Here is a 22945-nt window from a genome sequence, read left to right as displayed (position 1 = left end):
AAAAGTATAAAAGGATTAACATTAGGCCTTTGATCTGTTTTCTCCATTTACTGGGGATACCTGGGACAAAAAGAACTAAGACTTGGTTACACATGTGCAATTCAGACAATGGGATACCACTGCACACCATGAGAAGGACTACCGTTAAAAATACTGAACATAACAAGTGCTAGCAAGAATGCAGAGTGGAGGAGACACAATGCTGGTAGGATGTAAAGTGGTATAATCATGGTGCAAATATTTGTCACATTATAGAATAACTTAGAGATACCCTAATCATGTGATCCAGCAACCCACTCTTTGAAGTTTATTTTTGAAAAATGAAAGTATCTGACTATATAAACATTTATATCATTAAAGTGTGTACAGAAACAAATATATACATAAATATGTATTTACATAAATGATTTTTTATATATATGTACACACAAGTGACATTTTAATTTGCTTTATTTTTGTTAGCAATATATCATGGATATATCATCTATAACTATATAAGATCTACCAGATTGGTTGTATAGTTACATAATATCCATGGAATGAACACAATGTAATTTATTTAAAATAGCTCTTTTGCCAATGTTACAACCAGAAGTTTATGCTTAATTTTGAGTAGCTGTGTTGGATACAGTCCTAAAAGTCAAATTAGTTTTTTAAAGAGTTTGTAAAATAAGAATTTGCTAAAAATGCCAAATTAATTCCCAAAAGATCAGTACCATTTTAAAATTTCTTGATAATCTGGTATCAAGATAAAGTGAATCTTGTTATTTATTTAATTTGCACCAATTATTAAGCATTTTTATTATAATTGTTGAAGATTTATGCTCATGCTGTATAAATTGTTGTATTTTACTATTCCATTGCTAAGTTTATTATTTTATAATTATTTGGAATAACAAAAATTTTATATATTAAAAAATATAGATGTATATACTCATGTTACTTTCTCTTATGTTTTATATATTGCCTGTTACTGAATCAACTCCATAATATACTTACATAATAGTTTCAGATATAGACTGTGATTTGCCAAAGCAAGTATTTTGCTGTAGGTAATACAAGTGTCACTTTATTCTTTATACAGGATTTTAATTTCTTCTTCTATTTTTTTCTCAACAGCAAGTGAGCAATTATAAAAACAATTTTGATATTTTACTTGGAAATGCACTTAAATTATTTTACTTTGTACACAATTTGTAGATATGTATTCAATAAGAAATAAAAATTAAATATTTTTCCTATAGATTCTCTTTTGCTTCTGCTATGTTTTTTTTGCTACTGTCAACCACATAAGTAATATTTTTAATTAGATAAATTGAATAATTTGGACTTACAATATTGGCATTGAAATATTTGAGGCATTTTATTATTTAACTATATATTAGGCACTTATATGAAATATAACAATATCAGTGAAGTAAACAATTGTATACCAATTGAAAACATGTGAAAAATAAAGATATATTACCTATCCGAGAAAAACATGATTTATAAGATGGCTGGCTTCTCAGCAGAATCCATGGAGAACCAGAGAAAATGGAGAAGAATCTTTCCAATGCTGAAAGCAAATATAAAACTGTCAACCCAGAATTCTACATCCATCAAAATTCTGCTTCCAAACTGAGAGTTAAATAAGACACAGCCACATAAACAAACCTGAGACAATTTTATGCTTGACTAACTGTAAATAACATTGCTACCAACATGTGGTAGACACAGAATCACGGGAATGAAGGAAGAGTCTGGGCTGCAGTCCAAGATGGCATCCTCCATTGATAGCAGTTGGTAATGGCAGCTGATTGGAGCTTCAGCCTGGGAATTTACATAGCAACCAAACTGCTGTATTCTATTGATTATAAGAGAGTCATTAAGGGTAACCTAGAAGCCCTGGTTGGTTTGGCATAATGGGTAGAACACTGGTGTGCAGACTGAAAGGTCCCAAGTTCAATTCCTGTCAAGGGTGTGCAGGAAGCAACCAGTCAATGTTTGTTTGTTTTCTCTCATATCATCGATGTTTCTATCTCTCCCTCTCCCTTCCTCTCTGAAATAAATAAAAGTATATTTTAAACAAAAGGTTGGCCCAGGGGCCATAAACTCCATCTCTTAAAACAAGGGAGTGTCAAAAATATGTGGCATGTTTTTAAATCACCACAGATAAAAACCCAAGAGAGGAATTTATACTGAATAACAAAAATTATCTAATAAACACAAAAGTAGGCACAAAAAGAAAAGAGAAATAGAAAGAGATGGAAAAATAAAAAATAAAGGACAAGATAGACAACTATATATCAATCTATATTAATAGTAGTATTATTTTTAAGTCTAAATATTCCAGTTAAAAGGCAAAGTTTTTCAGACACACAAAAAAAGTCCCAAGTATACACTGTTTATATGAGGGAAAATTTAAGTTGAAAGATAATGTAAGGTTGAAAGTAATAGTATAGAGAAATAATGTATTATTAATAATGTATCATATATTAAAATTAAAAAATAAATTGAGCATAACAAAACTGGGATAGGTAAATTAATGCCAAACACATTAAACATCCAGGGAAAAAATTACAAAGAAGGATATTTCATTATGATTTAAAAAATTCATCAAGAAATTAATACATTATTTACATGAGAAATGTCATTATAGAATCTAAAAACAGACAAACTATAAGCAGTTTTATTCCAATAAATTTGCAATTATATGAAATATCTAACCCAACTTAACCAAAAATAAAATGGGAAACCTGTATGCTCCTATGCTTATTAAATAAGGTGTACCTGCAATGAAAAATCTATTTATATAAAAACCCTGGGTATAACCCCATCACGACCGAAGCTCAACCAACTGGAAGGAAGTCAGTCCTGCAGGGGTTGCCTTAGCAATGGCTGCACCCTCCCCGAGCTGTTTTCCGCGAGGGCAAGTTTTGAGGCAGGAACCCGCCCTTTAAGCGTGGAGGCATATCTTTATAAAGTTTTAATACATTATATTAGAGGTCGTGGTGGTACTGTTTTACCCACAGCGTCTACAGGAATTGCTGCAAATTTACTTCTCGGTAGAAGCACCTTTCATTCCCAATATAAATTACCGATTCCATTAAATGAAACAGTGAAGTTGCTAAAACTATTAAAAAGGCACAAATTCTCATTGTGGATGAATGCACCATGACATCCAGTTATGCTATAAATGCCATAGACAGATTACTAAGAGAAAGTATGAATTTGAATGTTGTATTTGGTGGGAAAGTTCTTCTTAGAGGGGATTTTTGACAATGTCTCAGTATTGTACCGCATGCTATGCAATCTGCCATAGTACAAACAAGTTTAAAGTGATGTAATGTTTGGGGATGTTTCAGAAAGTTGTCTCTTACAACAAATATGAGATCAGAGGATTCTGCTTATAGTGAATGGTTAGTAAAACTTGTAGATGGCAAACTTGATAGCAGTTTTCATTTAGGAATGGATATTATTGAAATCCCCTGTGAAATGATTTGTAATGGATCTATTATTGAAGCTACCTTTAGAAATAGTATATCTATAGATAATATTAAAAATATATCTAAACGTGCAATTCTTTGTCCAAAAAATGAGCATGTTCAAAAATTAAAGGAAGAAAATTTGGATATACTCGATGGAGATTTTCACACATATTTGAGAGATGATTCCATTGATTCCACAGATGATGCTGAAAAGGAAAATTTTGCCATCGAATTTCTTAATAGTATTACTCCTTCGGGAATTCTGTGTCATAAATTACAATTGAAAGTGGGTGCAATCATCATGCTATTGAGAAATCTTAATAGTAAATGGGGTCTTTGTAATGGCACTAGATTTATTATCGAAAGATTATGACCTAACATTATTGAAGCTGAAATATTAACAGGATCTGCAGAAGGAGAAGTTGTTCTGATTCCAAAAATTGATTTGTCCCTATCAGACACTGGCCTCCCATTTAAATTAATTTGATGACAGTTTTCCGTGATGCCAGCATTTGCCATGACTATTAATAAATCACAAGGACAAACTCTAGACAGAATAGGCATATTTCTAACTGAACCCGTTTGCGCACATGGTCAGTTATGTGTTGCTTTCTCTCGAGTTCAATGATCATGTGACGTTAAAGTTAAAGTTCTAAATACTTCATCAAAATGGAAGTCAAGCACTCTGAAAGTGTTTTCACTCTTAATGTGGTGTCCAGGGAGATATTAGAATAAGTTTAATCACTTATCAGTCATTGTTTGCATCATTGTTATTTTCATATCATGTTTTTGTTATTTTTATCTAATGCCTCTGTTGTTATTATATCCTTTAGTTACTGTTTATTAATAAAGTTATATATATTTTATCTTTAATTTCTTTATTAGTTAAGGTATTACAAATGTGTCCTCATCCCCCCATTAACCTCCAACCCGCCCCCCACACACACTCATGTTCTCATCCCCCTGTTGTCTGTGTCCATTGGTTTGGCTTATATGTATGCATACAAGTCCTTTGATTGATTTCTCCCCCTTACCCTCACCCTCCCCTACTTTCCCTCTGGGGATTGACAGTAAAACTTACTTGCTTTGATGTCATGTTTTCTTTTGATATAAGCTTCTTCTTACAAATTCCAAGAAAGGAGAGGATTTGGGAGTAACATGTAGTTCATTGGGAAAAAGCTTCCCAATACTTCCAGCCGACTCCAGACAATTCCCCATGCATAGAAGTGCTTTATAAAAGTTGATTCAGTGGCCCAGCCAGTGTGGCTCAATGGTTGAATGTCAACCCATGCACCAAGAAGTCACAGGTTCGATTCTGGGTCAGGACAGGTGCCCAGGTTTCAGGCTTGATCCCCAGTAGGGGTCATGCAGGAGGAAGCTGATCAATGTTTCTCTCTCTCCCTCTTCTTTCCTCTCTCTATCAAATCAGTAAAGACATATTTTTTATATATTTTTTTATTGCTTAAAATATTACAATGAGTAGTACATTTGTCTCCTTTTTCCCCCCTTGAACTTCCCCCAGCCTCCCCTATCCCCCAGTGTCTTAATAAAGTTATATATTATTTTCATATACATTTTACTAATTTTCTTTCATCTATCACACTTCTACTATAGAGAAAGGGCAAATTGCAATATTAAAATATTGCCTCTAATTCAGCTGTTCTCAACCTGTGGGTCGCGACCCCTTTGGGGGTTGAACGACCCTTTCACAGGGATCGCCTAAGACCATCAGAAAACACATACATAATTACATATTGTTTTTGTGATTAATCACTATGCTTTCATTATGTTCAATTAGTAACAATGCAAATACATCTTGCATATCAGATATTTACATTATGATTCATAACAGTAGCAACATTACAGTTATGAAGTAGCAACAAAAATAATTTTATGGTTGGGGGTCACCATAACATGAGGAACTGTATTAAAGGGTCGCGGCATTAGGAAGGTTGAGAACCACTTTTCTAATTAATTCCCTTTTAATGTGCACGAATTTCATGGACCAGGCCACTAGTCTTCTATAAAAATCCACAGTCTCTGGTGACTGAGTTGGTGATTTTTTTCCTATAATTGAGAAAGGAATGACACCAATCTAGAGTTACATCATGTCTGACATATCTTGACAAAAGTGGCTTATAGCCAATAAGAAATTCTTGTTGGATTAATACTTTGAAATCATAAAGTTGCAATAAAACAAAGGAAGAAAATAGTATGACTATTAAAAGAGATGCAAAAACTGGTATAACTTATCACCCACTTAAGATTATAAATAATTCAAAAAACTGCAGCTAATATTATAATAAGTGCTGAAATATTTAAATCTTCCCTTGAGATCAAGACTGAGAAAAGGATTCCTATCACCATTTCAATTAAATATTTATGTAGGGCAATGCTACATACACAAAAACAACACACAAAAAAACATAAGGATGAGAAAAGAGGAAATGCAACTGCAATTATTAACATCTTAAATGAATATATTAATAAATGAATTGAGCAACACTGATGAATACATGATTAATAAAAAATCAACTGCAATTCAATCTGCTAGAAACAAATAATTAAAATATTAAATTGACTATAAATACATTTAAAACAAACTCAAATATTATCAAATATTAGGAAAAATTTTAATGAAATTGGGCAAGCACTTTGCATGACAAAACTATGGAACATGATTGATAGGAATGTATAAAGATATGAACAAGTGAAATGGTGTCCAAAGATTATTAAAGAAGTTTCTTTCTTCTCAGGCGATCTATGCTTCCCACATGTTCTGCAAGGCTATATAAGTAATGAAAGGGTATAATGAGGAAAATTAATATAAAATTACATTCCCATTAAATAGAAAGTGTAAAAAAAACTACTGGTAACTGTTAAGGAGAGTTATGGAAATTGTGGTTTCCCACCACTAAAGTTCCAAGAGAAGCTGTACAATAGTGGGTGAATATATTCTACTAGGAGATTACAGATAGGTTGATGGCTAGTGACTGCTTCATTTTATCTGTTAATATCTGAGTTCATATGATTCTCTTATTTGAGAGTATTTGGGTATCTGGCTACCTAACTATTGAATTTCTCATAGCCTACTATTCCAGAATGGATCTTTTAAATCATGGGGACAGTTTTCATTTTTGTGATTACTTTAAAGTTGCATGCTTATGTAGGACATGGGGTGTATAATTTGCGGAACATTTCAATGTTGGCGTCACTGTGGACTCATGTGGGTTATGTTCATGTTTGTGCCGTGCCCGTGGGTACCTAGTTCCCATAGAATTGAAGATGTTTTGCTTGGCATGTTTGAGAAAAGGACACTAAGGTCAGAGAGGTGAAGACATTTTCCCAAGTTTATGGAGACAAAATGGCACAGTTGAATGTGGATGCCACCCTCGTCAACCCAGTCCTGAGGGTCACATTAGCTATTCTCTCAAAGTTAGTTACCGTAATTATGGACACTTAGTAACAAGTGTGCCTCCTTTAAGTAGGAGGAGGACACATTCAAACTCACCAGGATCAGTTCCTGAGACCTGAGTACATGCTATACCTGGATTCTGTTTGGGTCCAAATCACAATTATTGTTTCAATTTGTATAGCATGTGATCACACATCAACTCAGCAAAGCTATTAGCTGGCTTCCCCCTCCAGGGTCCCAGGCCTTGGAGGAGAGAAGCGATGCTGAGCATCCAGGTGCGGGCTCTCAGACCTGCGGAAAGGGGACTCCCAGGCTCCCAGCCACGGGAACCAGGGCGACTTCCCAGAATGCAGCGCGAGCCCCCCGCGTGGCCCGCCCCGCCCCGCCCCGCCCCGCCCCCACCAGGTGCTCCGACGCAGAAGGCCTGGCGGTTGACGCCAATGCTCTATTGCCTCATCTCTGTCTTGGCGTTTCCAGGGAGTGGACGTTGAGATCTGAGGACCTGAGGCTGGCAGGCCTCGGGTCAAAGAGCGAAATCCCAGTCTTCCTTTGTGGTCAAGGAGTGGGGGAGAAGACCCGGAGCGCCCGGAGGTACTGTCAAGCCCTTACCCCTGCCCCTGCGGTCTACCTGGGGAGGAAACGGCAGGACTCTCACTCTCTGGGATGGGGAGGGAGGTGGGAGTGGAGTCTTGGTCGAATGGACCCGGTTGGGGGTCAGTCTTGGTCTAATGGGGGTGGGGGCTTGGTCTAATAAGGGTGAGGGGTGATTGTCTAATGGAGGTGGGGTTCTTCGTCTAATAGAGTTGGGTGTTTTGGTCTCATGAGGGTGGGTGGTCTGGCTCTAATGGGGGAGAAGTGTCTTGTTCTAATGGGTGTCGGGTGTTCATGGTTTACTGGAGATGGGGGTTCTTGGTCTAATGGGGGTGGGAAGTTCTTGGTCTCATGGGGTTTCTTGGTCTAATGGAGGACTTGATCTAATGAAGGTTGGGGCTCTTGGTCTAATTAGAGTGGGGGAGGGCCTTGGTCTAATGTGGGTGGCCACAAGAGTGAGGACTGAAAACCCTAAAAATTACTTTGGAAAAAGGATTCCCATGGGGGTGGGGTAAGAGATCAACCAGAGGACTTGTATGCATGCATAACCAATATACACAGACAGTGGGTGGTGAGGGCATGCGCTGGGGGTTGCTCGGGAGGGGGGTAGGTCACATGGGGTAAAAGGATACATGTAGTATCAAATGTAATAAGTAAAGCAATAAAAAAGTGATCCCCACTCATTTGTTGAACATAATGAACAACATAAACTAAAGAACAGAAACAGATCCAGAGACAGAGAAGCACTGATCAGAAGTTCAAACCTCAGAGGCAAGGTAAGGGAGGGCAGGTGTAATGGGGAGAGATCAACCAAAGGATTTGCATGTACGCATATAAGTCTAACGGATGGACACAGATACCAGCGGGGTGAGGGCATGATTAGGGGGGGGGGTAGGGGAGTAGTGGACGATAAGGACACATATGTAATACCTTAAGCTATAAAGAAAAATGTTTTAAAAAATTACATTCTCAATAAATCGATACAATAAAATGTCTACCGTTGACTGTTAAAGAGAGTTTTGGAAATTGTGGTTTCCCACCACTAAAGTTCCAAGAGAAGCTTTGCAGTAGCTGGTGAATATATTCTACTGGGAAATTACAGATAGGTTGATGGCTAGTGACTGCTTCATTTTATCTGTTAATATCTGAGTTCATATGATTCTCTTATTTGAGAGTATTTGGGTATCTGGCTACCTAACTATTGAATTTCTCATAGCCTACTATTCCAGAATGGATCTTTTAAATCATGGGGACAGTTTTCATTTTTATGATTACTTTAAAGTTGCATGCTTATGTAGGACATGGGGTGTATAATTTGCGGAACATTTCAATGTTGGCGTCACTGTGGACTCATGTGGGTTATGTTCATGTTTGTGCCGTGCCCGTGGGTACCTAGTTCCCATAGAATTGAAGGTGTTTTGCTTGGCATGTTTGAGAAAAGGACACTAAGGTCAGAGAGGTGAAGACATTTTCCCAAGTTTATGGAGACAAAATGGCACAGTTGAATGTGGATGCCACCCTCGTCAACCCAGTCCTGAGGGTCACATTAGCTATTCTCTCAAAGTTAGTTACCGTAATTATGGACACTTAGTAACAAGTGTGCCTCCTTTAAGTAGGAGGAGGACACATTCAAACTCATCAGGATCAGTTCCTGAGACCTGAGTACATGCTATACCTGGATTCTGTTTGGGTCCAAATCACAATTATTGTTTCAATTTGTATAGCATGTGATCACACATCAACTCAGCAAAGCTATTAGCTGGCTTCCCCCTCCAGGGTCCCAGGCCTTGGAGGAGAGAAGCGATGCTGAGCATCCAGGTGCGGGCTCTCAGACCTGCGGAAAGGGGACTCCCAGGCTCCCAGCCACGGGAACCAGGGCGACTTCCCAGAATGCAGCGCGAGCCCCCCGCGTGGCCCGCCCCGCCCCGCCCCGCCCCGCCCCGCCCCGCCCCCACCAGGTGCTCCGACGCAGAAGGCCTGGCGGTTGACGCCAATGCTCTATTGCCTCATCTCTGTCTTGGCGTTTCCAGGGAGTGGACGTTGAGATCTGAGGACCTGAGGCTGGCAGGCCTCGGGTCAAAGAGTGAAATCCCAGTCTTCCTTTGTGGTCAAGGAGTGGGGGAGAAGACCCGGAGCGCCCGGAGGTACTGTCAAGCCCTTACCCCTGCCCCTGCGGTCTACCTGGGGAGGAAACGGCAGGACTCTCACTCTCTGGGATGGGGAGGGAGGTGGGAGTGGAGTCTTGGTCGAATGGACCCGGTTGGGGGTCAGTCTTGGTCTAATGGGGGTGGGGGCTTGGTCTAATAAGGGTGAGGGGTGATTGTCTAATGGAGGTGGGGTTCTTCGTCTAATAGAGTTGGGTGTTTTGGTCTCATGAGGGTGGGTGGTCTGGCTCTAATGGGGGAGAAGTGTCTTGTTCTAATGGGTGTCGGGTGTTCATGGTTTACTGGAGATGGGGGTTCTTGGTCTAATGGGGGTGGGAAGTTCTTGGTCTCATGGGGTTTCTTGGTCTAATGGAGGACTTGATCTAATGAAGGTTGGGGTTCTTGGTCTAATTACGGTGGGGGAGGGCCTTGGTCTAATGTGGGTGGCCACAAGAGTGAGGACTGAAAACCCTAAAAATTACTTTGGAAAAAGGATTCCCATGGGGGTGGGGTAAGAGATCAACCAGAGGACTTGTATGCATGCATAACCAATATACACAGACAGTGGGTGGTGAGGGCATGCGCTGGGGGTTGCTCGGGAGGGGGGTAGGTCACATGGGGTAAAAGGATACATGTAGTATCAAATGTAATAAGTAAAGCAATAAAAAAGTGATCCCCACTCATTTGTGGAACATAATGAACAACATAAACTAAAGAACAGAAACAGATCCAGAGACAGAGAAGCACTGATCAGAAGTTCAAACCTCAGAGGCAAGGTAAGGGAGGGCAGGTGTAATGGGGAGAGATCAACCAAAGGATTTGCATGTACGCATATAAGTCTAACGGATGGACACAGATACCAGCGGGGTGAGGGCATGATTGGGGGGGTAGGGGAGCAGTGGGCGATAAGGACACATATGTAATACCTTAAGCTATAAAGAAAAAATTTTAAAAAAATTACATTCTCAATAAATCGATACAATAAAATGTCTACCGTTGACTGTTAAAGAGAGTTTTGGAAATTGTGGTTTCCCACCACTAAAGTTCCAAGAGAAGCTTTGCAGTAGCTGGTGAATATATTCTACTGGGAAATTACAGATAGGTTGATGGCTAGTGACTGCTTCATTTTACCTGTTAATATCTGAGTTCATATGATTCTCTTATTTGAGAGTATTTGGGTATCTGGCTACCTAACTATTGAATTTCTCATAGCCTACTATTCCAGAATGGATCTTTTAAATCATGGGGACAGTTTTCATTTTTGTGATTACTTTAAAGTTGCATGCTTATGTAGGACATGGGGTGTATAATTTGCGGAACATTTCAATGTTAGCGTCACTGTGGACTCATGTGGGTTATGTTCATGTTTGTGCCGTGCCCGTGGGTACCTAGTTCCCATAGAATTGAAGGTGTTTTGCTTGGCATGTTTGAGAAAAGGACACTAAGGTCAGAGAGGTGAAGACATTTTCCCAAGTTTATGGAGACAAAATGGCACAGTTGAATGTGGATGCCACCCTCGTCAACCCAGTCCTGAGGGTCACATTAGCTATTCTCTCAAAGTTAGTTACCGTAATTATGGACACTTAGTAACAAGTGTGCCTCCTTTAAGTAGGAGGAGGACACATTCAAACTCATCAGGATCAGTTCCTGAGACCTGAGTACATGCTATACCTGGATTCTGTTTGGGTCCAAATCACAATTATTGTTTCAATTTGTATAGCATGTGATCACACATCAACTCAGCAAAGCTATTAGCTGGCTTCCCCCTCCAGGGTCCCAGGCCTTGGAGGAGAGAAGCGATGCTGAGCATCCAGGTGCGGGCTCTCAGACCTGCGGAAAGGGGACTCCCAGGCTCCCAGCCACGGGAACCAGGGCGACTTCCCAGAATGCAGCGCGCGACCCCCGCGTGGCCCGCCCCGCCCCGCCCCGCCCCGCCCCCACCAGGTGCTCCGACGCAGAAGGCCTGGCGGTTGACGCCAATGCTCTATTGCCTCATCTCTGTCTTGGCGTTTCCAGGGAGTGGACGTTGAGATCTGAGGACCTGAGGCTGGCAGGCCTCGGGTCAAAGAGCGAAATCCCAGTCTTCCTTTGTGGTCAAGGAGTGGGGGAGAAGACCCGGAGCGCCCGGAGGTACTGTCAAGCCCTTACCCCTGCCCCTGCGGTCTACCTGGGGAGGAAACGGCAGGACTCTCACTCTCTGGGATGGGGAGGGAGGTGGGAGTGGAGTCTTGGTCGAATGGACCCGGTTGGGGGTCAGTCTTGGTCTAATGGGGGTGGGGGCTTGGTCTAATAAGGGTGAGGGGTGATTGTCTAATGGAGGTGGGGTTCTTCGTCTAATAGAGTTGGGTGTTTTGGTCTCATGAGGGTGGGTGGTCTGGCTCTAATGGGGGAGAAGTGTCTTGTTCTAATGGGTGTCGGGTGTTCATGGTTTACTGGAGATGGGGGTTCTTGGTCTAATGGGGGTGGGAAGTTCTTGGTCTCATGGGGTTTCTTGGTCTAATGGAGGACTTGATCTAATGAAGGTTGGGGTTCTTGGTCTAATTACGGTGGGGGAGGGCCTTGGTCTAATGTGGGTGGCCACAAGAGTGAGGACTGAAAACCCTAAAAATTACTTTGGAAAAAGGATTCCCATGGGGGTGGGGTAAGAGATCAACCAGAGGACTTGTATGCATGCATAACCAATATACACAGACAGTGGGTGGTGAGGGCATGCGCTGGGGGTTGCTCGGGAGGGGGGTAGGTCACATGGGGTAAAAGGATACATGTAGTATCAAATGTAATAAGTAAAGCAATAAAAAAGTGATCCCCACTCATTTGTGGAACATAATGAACAACATAAACTAAAGAACAGAAACAGATCCAGAGACAGAGAAGCACTGATCAGAAGTTCAAACCTCAGAGGCAAGGTAAGGGAGGGCAGGTGTAATGGGGAGAGATCAACCAAAGGATTTGCATGTACGCATATAAGTCTAACGGATGGACACAGATACCAGCGGGGTGAGGGCATGATTGGGGGGGTAGGGGAGCAGTGGGCGATAAGGACACATATGTAATACCTTAAGCTATAAAGAAAAAATTTTAAAAAAATTACATTCTCAATAAATCGATACAATAAAATGTCTACCGTTGACTGTTAAAGAGAGTTTTGGAAATTGTGGTTTCCCACCACTAAAGTTCCAAGAGAAGCTTTGCAGTAGCTGGTGAATATATTCTACTGGGAAATTACAGATAGGTTGATGGCTAGTGACTGCTTCATTTTACCTGTTAATATCTGAGTACATATGATTCTCTTATTTGAGAGTATTTGGGTATCTGGCTACCTAACTATTGAATTTCTCATAGCCTACTATTCCAGAATGGATCTTTTAAATCATGGGGACAGTTTTCATTTTTGTGATTACTTTAAAGTTGCATGCTTATGTAGGACATGGGGTGTATAATTTGCGGAACATTTCAATGTTGGCGTCACTGTGGACTCATGTGGGTTATGTTCATGTTTGTGCCGTGCCCGTGGGTACCTAGTTCCCATAGAATTGAAGGTGTTTTGCTTGGCATGTTTGAGAAAAGGACACTAAGGTCAGAGAGGTGAAGACATTTTCCCAAGTTTATGGAGACAAAATGGCACAGTTGAATGTGGATGCCACCCTCGTCAACCCAGTCCTGAGGGTCACATTAGCTATTCTCTCAAAGTTAGTTACCGTAATTATGGACACTTAGTAACAAGTGTGCCTCCTTTAAGTAGGAGGAGGACACATTCAAACTCATCAGGATCAGTTCCTGAGACCTGAGTACATGCTATACCTGGATTCTGTTTGGGTCCAAATCACAATTATTGTTTCAATTTGTATAGCATGTGATCACACATCAACTCAGCAAAGCTATTAGCTGGCTTCCCCCTCCAGGGTCCCAGGCCTTGGAGGAGAGAAGCGATGCTGAGCATCCAGGTGCGGGCTCTCAGACCTGCGGAAAGGGGACTCCCAGGCTCCCAGCCACGGGAACCAGGGCGACTTCCCAGAATGCAGCGCGCGACCCCCGCGTGGCCCGCCCCGCCCCGCCCCGCCCCGCCCCCACCAGGTGCTCCGACGCAGAAGGCCTGGCGGTTGACGCCAATGCTCTATTGCCTCATCTCTGTCTTGGCGTTTCCAGGGAGTGGACGTTGAGATCTGAGGACCTGAGGCTGGCAGGCCTCGGGTCAAAGAGCGAAATCCCAGTCTTCCTTTGTGGTCAAGGAGTGGGGGAGAAGACCCGGAGCGCCCGGAGGTACTGTCAAGCCCTTACCCCTGCCCCTGCGGTCTACCTGGGGAGGAAACGGCAGGACTCTCACTCTCTGGGATGGGGAGGGAGGTGGGAGTGGAGTCTTGGTCGAATGGACCCGGTTGGGGGTCAGTCTTGGTCTAATGGGGGTGGGGGCTTGGTCTAATAAGGGTGAGGGGTGATTGTCTAATGGAGGTGGGGTTCTTCGTCTAATAGAGTTGGGTGTTTTGGTCTCATGAGGGTGGGTGGTCTGGCTCTAATGGGGGAGAAGTGTCTTGTTCTAATGGGTGTCGGGTGTTCATGGTTTACTGGAGATGGGGGTTCTTGGTCTAATGGGGGTGGGAAGTTCTTGGTCTCATGGGGTTTCTTGGTCTAATGGAGGACTTGATCTAATGAAGGTTGGGGTTCTTGGTCTAATTACGGTGGGGGAGGGCCTTGGTCTAATGTGGGTGGCCACAAGAGTGAGGACTGAAAACCCTAAAAATTACTTTGGAAAAAGGATTCCCATGGGGGTGGGGTAAGAGATCAACCAGAGGACTTGTATGCATGCATAACCAATATACACAGACAGTGGGTGGTGAGGGCATGCGCTGGGGGTTGCTCGGGAGGGGGGTAGGTCACATGGGGTAAAAGGATACATGTAGTATCAAATGTAATAAGTAAAGCAATAAAAAAGTGATCCCCACTCATTTGTGGAACATAATGAACAACATAAACTAAAGAACAGAAACAGATCCAGAGACAGAGAAGCACTGATCAGAAGTTCAAACCTCAGAGGCAAGGTAAGGGAGGGCAGGTGTAATGGGGAGAGATCAACCAAAGGATTTGCATGTACGCATATAAGTCTAACGGATGGACACAGATACCAGCGGGGTGAGGGCATGATTGGGGGGGTAGGGGAGCAGTGGGCGATAAGGACACATATGTAATACCTTAAGCTATAAAGAAAAAATTTTAAAAAAATTACATTCTCAATAAATCGATACAATAAAATGTCTACCGTTGACTGTTAAAGAGAGTTTTGGAAATTGTGGTTTCCCACCACTAAAGTTCCAAGAGAAGCTTTGCAGTAGCTGGTGAATATATTCTACTGGGAAATTACAGATAGGTTGATGGCTAGTGACTGCTTCATTTTACCTGTTAATATCTGAGTTCATATGATTCTCTTATTTGAGAGTATTTGGGTATCTGGCTACCTAACTATTGAATTTCTCATAGCCTACTATTCCAGAATGGATCTTTTAAATCATGGGGACAGTTTTCATTTTTGTGATTACTTTAAAGTTGCATGCTTATGTAGGACATGGGGTGTATAATTTGCGGAACATTTCAATGTTGGCGTCACTGTGGACTCATGTGGGTTATGTTCATGTTTGTGCCGTGCCCGTGGGTACCTAGTTCCCATAGAATTGAAGATGTTTTGCTTGGCATGTTTGAGAAAAGGACACTAAGGTCAGAGAGGTGAAGACATTTTCCCAAGTTTATGGAGACAAAATGGCACAGTTGAATGTGGATGCCACCCTCGTCAACCCAGTCCTGAGGGTCACATTAGCTATTCTCTCAAAGTTAGTTACCGTAATTATGGACACTTAGTAACAAGTGTGCCTCCTTTAAGTAGGAGGAGGACACATTCAAACTCATCAGGATCAGTTCCTGAGACCTGAGTACATGCTATACCTGGATTCTGTTTGGGTCCAAATCACAATTATTGTTTCAATTTGTATAGCATGTGATCACACATCAACTCAGCAAAGCTATTAGCTGGCTTCCCCCTCCAGGGTCCCAGGCCTTGGAGGAGAGAAGCGATGCTGAGCATCCAGGTGCGGGCTCTCAGACCTGCGGAAAGGGGACTCCCAGGCTCCCAGCCACGGGAACCAGGGCGACTTCCCAGAATGCAGCGCGCGACCCCCGCGTGGCCCGCCCCGCCCCGCCCCGCCCCGCCCCCACCAGGTGCTCCGACGCAGAAGGCCTGGCGGTTGACGCCAATGCTCTATTGCCTCATCTCTGTCTTGGCGTTTCCAGGGAGTGGACGTTGAGATCTGAGGACCTGAGGCTGGCAGGCCTCGGGTCAAAGAGCGAAATCCCAGTCTTCCTTTGTGGTCAAGGAGTGGGGGAGAAGACCCGGAGCGCCCGGAGGTACTGTCAAGCCCTTACCCCTGCCCCTGCGGTCTACCTGGGGAGGAAACGGCAGGACTCTCACTCTCTGGGATGGGGAGGGAGGTGGGAGTGGAGTCTTGGTCGAATGGACCCGGTTGGGGGTCAGTCTTGGTCTAATGGGGGTGGGGGCTTGGTCTAATAAGGGTGAGGGGTGATTGTCTAATGGAGGTGGGGTTCTTCATCTAATAGAGTTGGGTGTTTTGGTCTCATGAGGGTGGGTGGTCTGGCTCTAATGGGGGAGAAGTGTCTTGTTCTAATGGGTGTCGGGTGTTCATGGTTTACTGGAGATGGGGGTTCTTGGTCTAATGGGGGTGGGAAGTTCTTGGTCTCATGGGGTTTCTTGGTCTAATGGAGGACTTGATCTAATGAAGGTTGGGGTTCTTGGTCTAATTACGGTGGGGGAGGGCCTTGGTCTAATGTGGGTGGCCACAAGAGTGAGGACTGAAAACCCTAAAAATTACTTTGGAAAAAGGATTCCCATGGGGGTGGGGTAAGAGATCAACCAGAGGACTTGTATGCATGCATAACCAATATACACAGACAGTGGGTGGTGAGGGCATGCGCTGGGGGTTGCTCGGGAGGGGGCTAGGTCACATGGGGTAAAAGGATACATGTAGTATCAAATGTAATAAGTAAAGCAATAAAAAAGTGATCCCCACTCATTTGTGGAACATAATGAACAACATAAACTAAAGAACAGAAACAGATCCAGAGACAGAGAAGCACTGATCAGAAGTTCAAACCTCAGAGGCAAGGTAAGGGAGGGCAGGTGTAATGGGGAGAGATCAACCAAAGGATTTGCATGTACGCATATAAGTCTAACGGATGGACACAGATACCAGCGGGGTGAGGGCATGATTGGGGGGGTAGGGGAGCAGTGGGCGATAAGGACACATATGTAATACCTTAAGCTATAAAGAAAAAATTTTAAAAAAATTACATTCTCAATAAATCGATACAATAAAATGTCTACCGTTGACTGTTAAAGAGAGTTTTGGAAATTGTGGTTTCCCACCACTAAAGTTCCAAGAGAAGCTTTGCAGTAGCTGGTGAATATATTCTACTGGGAAATTACAGATAGGTTGATGGCTAGTGACTGCTTCATTTTACCTGTTAATATCTGAGTTCATATGATTCTCTTATTTGAGAGTATTTGGGTATCTGGCTACCTAACTATTGAATTTCTCATAGCCCACTATTCCAGAATGGATCTTTTAAATCATGGGGACAGTTTTCATTTTTGTGATTACTTTAAAGTTGCATGCTTATGTAGGACATGGGGTGTATAATTTGCGGAACATTTCAATGTTGGCGTCACTGTGGACTCATGTGGGTTATGTTCATGTTTGTGCCGTGCCCGTGGGTACCTAGTTCCCATAGAATTGAAGGTGTTTTGCTTGGCATGTTTGAGAAAAGGACACTAAGGTCAGAGAGGTGAAGACATTTTCCCAAGTTTATGGAGACAAAATGGCACAGTTGAATGTGGATGCCACCCTCGTCAACCCAGTCCTGAGGGTCACATTAGCTATTCTCTCAAAGTTAGTTACCGTAATTATGGACACTTAGTAACAAGTGTGCCTCCTTTAAGTAGGAGGAGGACACATTCAAACTCATCAGGATCAGTTCCTGAGACCTGAGTACATGCTATACCTGGATTCTGTTTGGGTCCAAATCACAATTATTGTTTCAATTTGTATAGCATGTGATCACACATCAACTCAGCAAAGCTATTAGCTGGCTTCCCCCTCCAGGGTCCCAGGCCTTGGAGGAGAGAAGCGATGCTGAGCATCCAGGTGCGGGCTCTCAGACCTGCGGAAAGGGGACTCCCAGGCTCCCAGCCACGGGAACCAGGGCGACTTCCCAGAATGCAGCGCGCGACCCCCGCGTGGCCCGCCCCGCCCCGCCCCGCCCCGCCCCCACCAGGTGCTCCGACGCAGAAGGCCTGGCGGTTGACGCCAATGCTCTATTGCCTCATCTCTGTCTTGGCGTTTCCAGGGAGTGGACGTTGAGATCTGAGGACCTGAGGCTGGCAGGCCTCGGGTCAAAGAGCGAAATCCCAGTCTTCCTTTGTGGTCAAGGAGTGGGGGAGAAGACCCGGAGCGCCCGGAGGTACTGTCAAGCCCTTACCCCTGCCCCTGCGGTCTACCTGGGGAGGAAACGGCAGGACTCTCACTCTCTGGGATGGGGAGGGAGGTGGGAGTGGAGTCTTGGTCGAATGGACCCGGTTGGGGGTCAGTCTTGGTCTAATGGGGGTGGGGGCTTGGTCTAATAAGGGTGAGGGGTGATTGTCTAATGGAGGTGGGGTTCTTCATCTAATAGAGTTGGGTGTTTTGGTCTCATGAGGGTGGGTGGTCTGGCTCTAATGGGGGAGAAGTGTCTTGTTCTAATGGGTGTCGGGTGTTCATGGTTTACTGGAGATGGGGGTTCTTGGTCTAATGGGGGTGGGAAGTTCTTGGTCTCATGGGGTTTCTTGGTCTAATGGAGGACTTGATCTAATGAAGGTTGGGGTTCTTGGTCTAATTACGGTGGGGGAGGGCCTTGGTCTAATGTGGGTGGCCACAAGAGTGAGGACTGAAAACCCTAAAAATTACTTTGGAAAAAGGATTCCCATGGGGGTGGGGTAAGAGATCAACCAGAGGACTTGTATGCATGCATAACCAATATACACAGACAGTGGGTGGTGAGGGCATGCGCTGGGGGTTGCTCGGGAGGGGGCTAGGTCACATGGGGTAAAAGGATACATGTAGTATCAAATGTAATAAGTAAAGCAATAAAAAAGTGATCCCCACTCATTTGTGGAACATAATGAACAACATAAACTAAAGAACAGAAACAGATCCAGAGACAGAGAAGCACTGATCAGAAGTTCAAACCTCAGAGGCAAGGTAAGGGAGGGCAGGTGTAATGGGGAGAGATCAACCAAAGGATTTGCATGTACGCATATAAGTCTAACGGATGGACACAGATACCAGCGGGGTGAGGGCATGATTGGGGGGGTAGGGGAGCAGTGGGCGATAAGGACACATATGTAATACCTTAAGCTATAAAGAAAAAATTTTAAAAAAATTACATTCTCAATAAATCGATACAATAAAATGTCTACCGTTGACTGTTAAAGAGAGTTTTGGAAATTGTGGTTTCCCACCACTAAAGTTCCAAGAGAAGCTTTGCAGTAGCTGGTGAATATATTCTACTGGGAAATTACAGATAGGTTGATGGCTAGTGACTGCTTCATTTTATCTGTTAATATCTGAGTTCATATGATTCTCTTATTTGAGAGTATTTGGGTATCTGGCTACCTAACTATTGAATTTCTCATAGCCTACTATTCCAGAATGGATCTTTTAAATCATGGGGACAGTTTTCATTTTTGTGATTACTTTAAAGTTGCATGCTTATGTAGGACATGGGGTGTATAATTTGCGGAACATTTCAATGTTGGCGTCACTGTGGACTCATGTGGGTTATGTTCATGTTTGTGCCGTGCCCGTGGGTACCTAGTTCCCATAGAATTGAAGGTGTTTTGCTTGGCATGTTTGAGAAAAGGACACTAAGGTCAGAGAGGTGAAGACATTTTCCCAAGTTTATGGAGACAAAATGGCACAGTTGAATGTGGATGCCACCCTCGTCAACCCAGTCCTGAGGGTCACATTAGCTATTCTCTCAAAGTTAGTTACCGTAATTATGGACACTTAGTAACAAGTGTGCCTCCTTTAAGTAGGAGGAGGACACATTCAAACTCATCAGGATCAGTTCCTGAGACCTGAGTACATGCTATACCTGGATTCTGTTTGGGTCCAAATCACAATTATTGTTTCAATTTGTATAGCATGTGATCACACATCAACTCAGCAAAGCTATTAGCTGGCTTCCCCCTCCAGGGTCCCAGGCCTTGGAGGAGAGAAGCGATGCTGAGCATCCAGGTGCGGGCTCTCAGACCTGCGGAAAGGGGACTCCCAGGCTCCCAGCCACGGGAACCAGGGCGACTTCCCAGAATGCAGCGCGAGCCCCCCGCGTGGCCCGCCCCGCCCCGCCCCGCCCCGCCCCGCCCCGCCCCCACCAGGTGCTCCGACGCAGAAGGCCTGGCGGTTGACGCCAATGCTCTATTGCCTCATCTCTGTCTTGGCGTTTCCAGGGAGTGGACGTTGAGATCTGAGGACCTGAGGCTGGCAGGCCTCGGGTCAAAGAGCGAAATCCCAGTCTTCCTTTGTGGTCAAGGAGTGGGGGAGAAGACCCGGAGCGCCCGGAGGTACTGTCAAGCCCTTACCCCTGCCCCTGCGGTCTACCTGGGGAGGAAACGGCAGGACTCTCACTCTCTGGGATGGGGAGGGAGGTGGGAGTGGAGTCTTGGTTGAATGGACCCGGTTGGGGGTATCTTTCTTCTTGGTCTAATGGGGTGGGGGTCTTTGTTTAATGGTGGTGGGAGGTCTTGGTCTAATGGGGAGTTCTTAGTCTCATGCAATTGGGGGTTCTTGGTCTACTGGGTATGGGGTTTTGTTCTAATGGGTGTGGCCTCAAAAGTGTGGAATGAAAACCCTAGTAATTGCTTCGGACCAGGAATCCCTTAGGGGTGTATAAGAGATCAATTAAAGGACTGGTATGCATGCATATAAGCATAACTAATAGACGCAGACCCTGGGAGGTGAGGGCATGTGCTGGGAGATGGTTGTAGATGGGGGGGGGGTCAAATGGGCGAAAAGGAGATGTGTAATAGTATATGTAATATTTAAGCAATTAAATAACATATTCTCACTCATTTGTGGAATAAAATGAACAACATAAACTGATGAATAGAAACAAATCCAGAGACAGAGAAGCATGGATCTGAAGTTCAAACCCCAGAAGGAAGATAGGGGAGAGCGGGGGTAAGGGGGAGAGATCAACCAAAGAACTTCTATGCAAGCATATAAGCCTAACCAATAGACACAGACACCAGGGTGGTGAGGGCATGATTGGGAGGTGCGGGGCGGGGGGGGGGGTGGCAATTGTGGTATCAGGACACATATTTAATACCTTTGTCAAGAGAGATCCCATAAGACACTGCTCCTGATATAACTCTAGAAGCCCATCCCCAGCAGGATGATGAGATAGGGCTCTCCCTCACTTCCCCCAGGCCTCACAGGGGTAAGGCCATTGGGGTACGGAGTTTAGTTCACAGTGGAGAGGGGAGGAGGCCGGGCCCTGCCAACAGTGGGTCCACAGGATGATCCTGTGAAGGAGAGGATCCTCCACCGCAGAACACAGGGGACCCGCAGAGCCCTGCTCTCAGCCCAAGGTGCACCCTCACTTCCTCTGCAGGGTCGTAGGGCGGACCAGGAGCCCTGTGGGTGCCTGGATCACTGCCCTCAGACCCTGCAGACATGGCCGGGGTTATGGTCCAGGTGCTATATCCCTTCTGAGGGCGCACAGGCCATCTTACTCTCCCTCCTCCAGGGGCCCACATCACCTCCTCTCCTGCCACACGGGTGTCCGCTGCCCCTGGCCAGTGTCATCATGCCTCAGGGGAAGAAGAGTAAGCACCACGCCCAAGAGAGACGCAGACCGGTCCAGCTGGAGGCTGGGACAGTCCTGAGAGCTCAGACCTCAGCAGAGGAGGGGGATGAGTCCTCCTCCTCCTCTTCGTCTGAGGTTTCTTCCCTGGGCAGCCCTGAGCCTGCGCTGTCCCAGGAGCCTCAGGGAGCCGCAGCAGCCATTAGCTCTCCCCGCAAGGCAAGAATCGCGTGGCCATGTTTTGATACCACTACCACCAGCACCGAGAGCCAAAGCGAGAGTCAAAGCGAGAGCCAAAGCGAGGAAAGTGCAGGTGCCGCCCAGGCAGGTGCCTGCCAGGCAGGTGCCGCCCAGGCAGGTGGCTCCCAGGAAGGTGCCTCCCAGGAAGGTGCCTGCCAGGCAGAGTCGCGGTCTGATGAATCCCGCAGGAGCCCTCTAGACCAGAAGGCGATGCTGCTGGCGCAGTTCATGCTGCGCAAGTATAACATGAAGCAGCCCATCACCAAGGAAGACATGATGAAGCATGTCGTCAGGAAGCACAAGTCCTACTTCCAGGAGATCCTCAAGAGAGCCTCGGAGCTGATGGTGCTGGCCTTCGGCATTGATGTGAAGGAAGCCGACCCGGCCGGGCATGGCTACGTCCTGGTCAGCAAGCTGCACCACAGCGGGGATAGCAGTCTGCACGGGCAGATCCTGCCCAAGAAGGGCCTCCTGATGACCGTCCTCTGTGTGATCTTCATGAAGGGCAACCGCGCCCCCGAGGAAGAGATCTGGGATGTCCTCAATGCGATGGGCATCCACGCTGGAAAGGAGCACAGCCTCCACAGGGAGACCATGAAGCTCACAGAAGATCTGGTGAAAGAAGGCTACCTGGAGTACCGCCAGGTGCCCCGCAGTGATCCCCTGAGCCACGAGTTCCTGTGGGGCCCTCAAGCCTATGCGGAGACCAGCAAGATGGAAGTGCTGGAGTTCTTAGCCAAGCTGCACGGTACCCAGCCCAGCGCCTTCCCACACTGGTACGAAGAAGCCCGGGAGGATGAGCTGGAGAGATCCCGCCAAAGATTCGAGGCGGTGATTCGCGCTGCCTCTCCGGCCTGTGATCTTTCCGGCACCCCTTTCAACAACCCCCACATGTATTGAGATCTGAAGCACTTCCCTCACTCTGGCTTGAGGTGGTGGTGGGGGGGTGAGGGGTGCTGGGGGAAACGCATTGCACATCATATCTGTGCTCCTGTTCTGTTATTAAACGATTGCTTTACAGATTGTTGCTGAGTGTTTTCAAATGCTGTTCTTTAAAACAAGTGTAACTAGCGTCAGAATCTAAATGCACAAATGATATTGTTTATGAGTTTAATGTTGTTTATGAGGCTTAAGAGTAAGAGTTTTGCTTTTTACTGAAGAAATGGAGTAACCTTCCATCTTAC

General features: G+C 44.8%; 1 protein-coding gene across 1 annotated transcript; it reads left to right on the top strand.

The window, feature by feature from the left end:
* The first annotated feature begins 21524 nt into the window (after positions 1-21524).
* LOC132223343 (melanoma-associated antigen B10-like) lies at positions 21525-22661 on the top strand. Its single transcript, XM_059678589.1, has 2 exons — positions 21525-21849; positions 21925-22661. The coding sequence occupies exons 1-2, from the start codon at positions 21525-21527 to the stop codon at positions 22659-22661; spliced, it is 1062 nt and encodes a 353-aa protein (XP_059534572.1).
* Positions 22662-22945: the final 284 nt, after the last annotated feature.

This window comes from Myotis daubentonii, chromosome X (assembly GCF_963259705.1).
Source record: "Myotis daubentonii chromosome X, mMyoDau2.1, whole genome shotgun sequence".
Classification (NCBI taxonomy): Eukaryota; Metazoa; Chordata; class Mammalia; order Chiroptera; family Vespertilionidae; genus Myotis; species Myotis daubentonii.
Note: the sequence above shows the minus strand (reverse complement) of the source record. Positions and strands in the feature narration are given on the sequence as shown.

Excerpts from the sequence above, each read along its gene's own strand:
- LOC132223343 (XM_059678589.1), top strand. The coding sequence starts at position 21,525 with ATGCCTCAGGGGAAGAAGAGTAAGCACCACGCCCAAGAGAGACGCAGA. Across the intron at positions 21,850-21,924 it reads TGCAGGTGCCGCCCAGGCAG|AGTCGCGGTCTGATGAATCC; the intron begins GTGCCTGCCAGG and ends CCTGCCAGGCAG.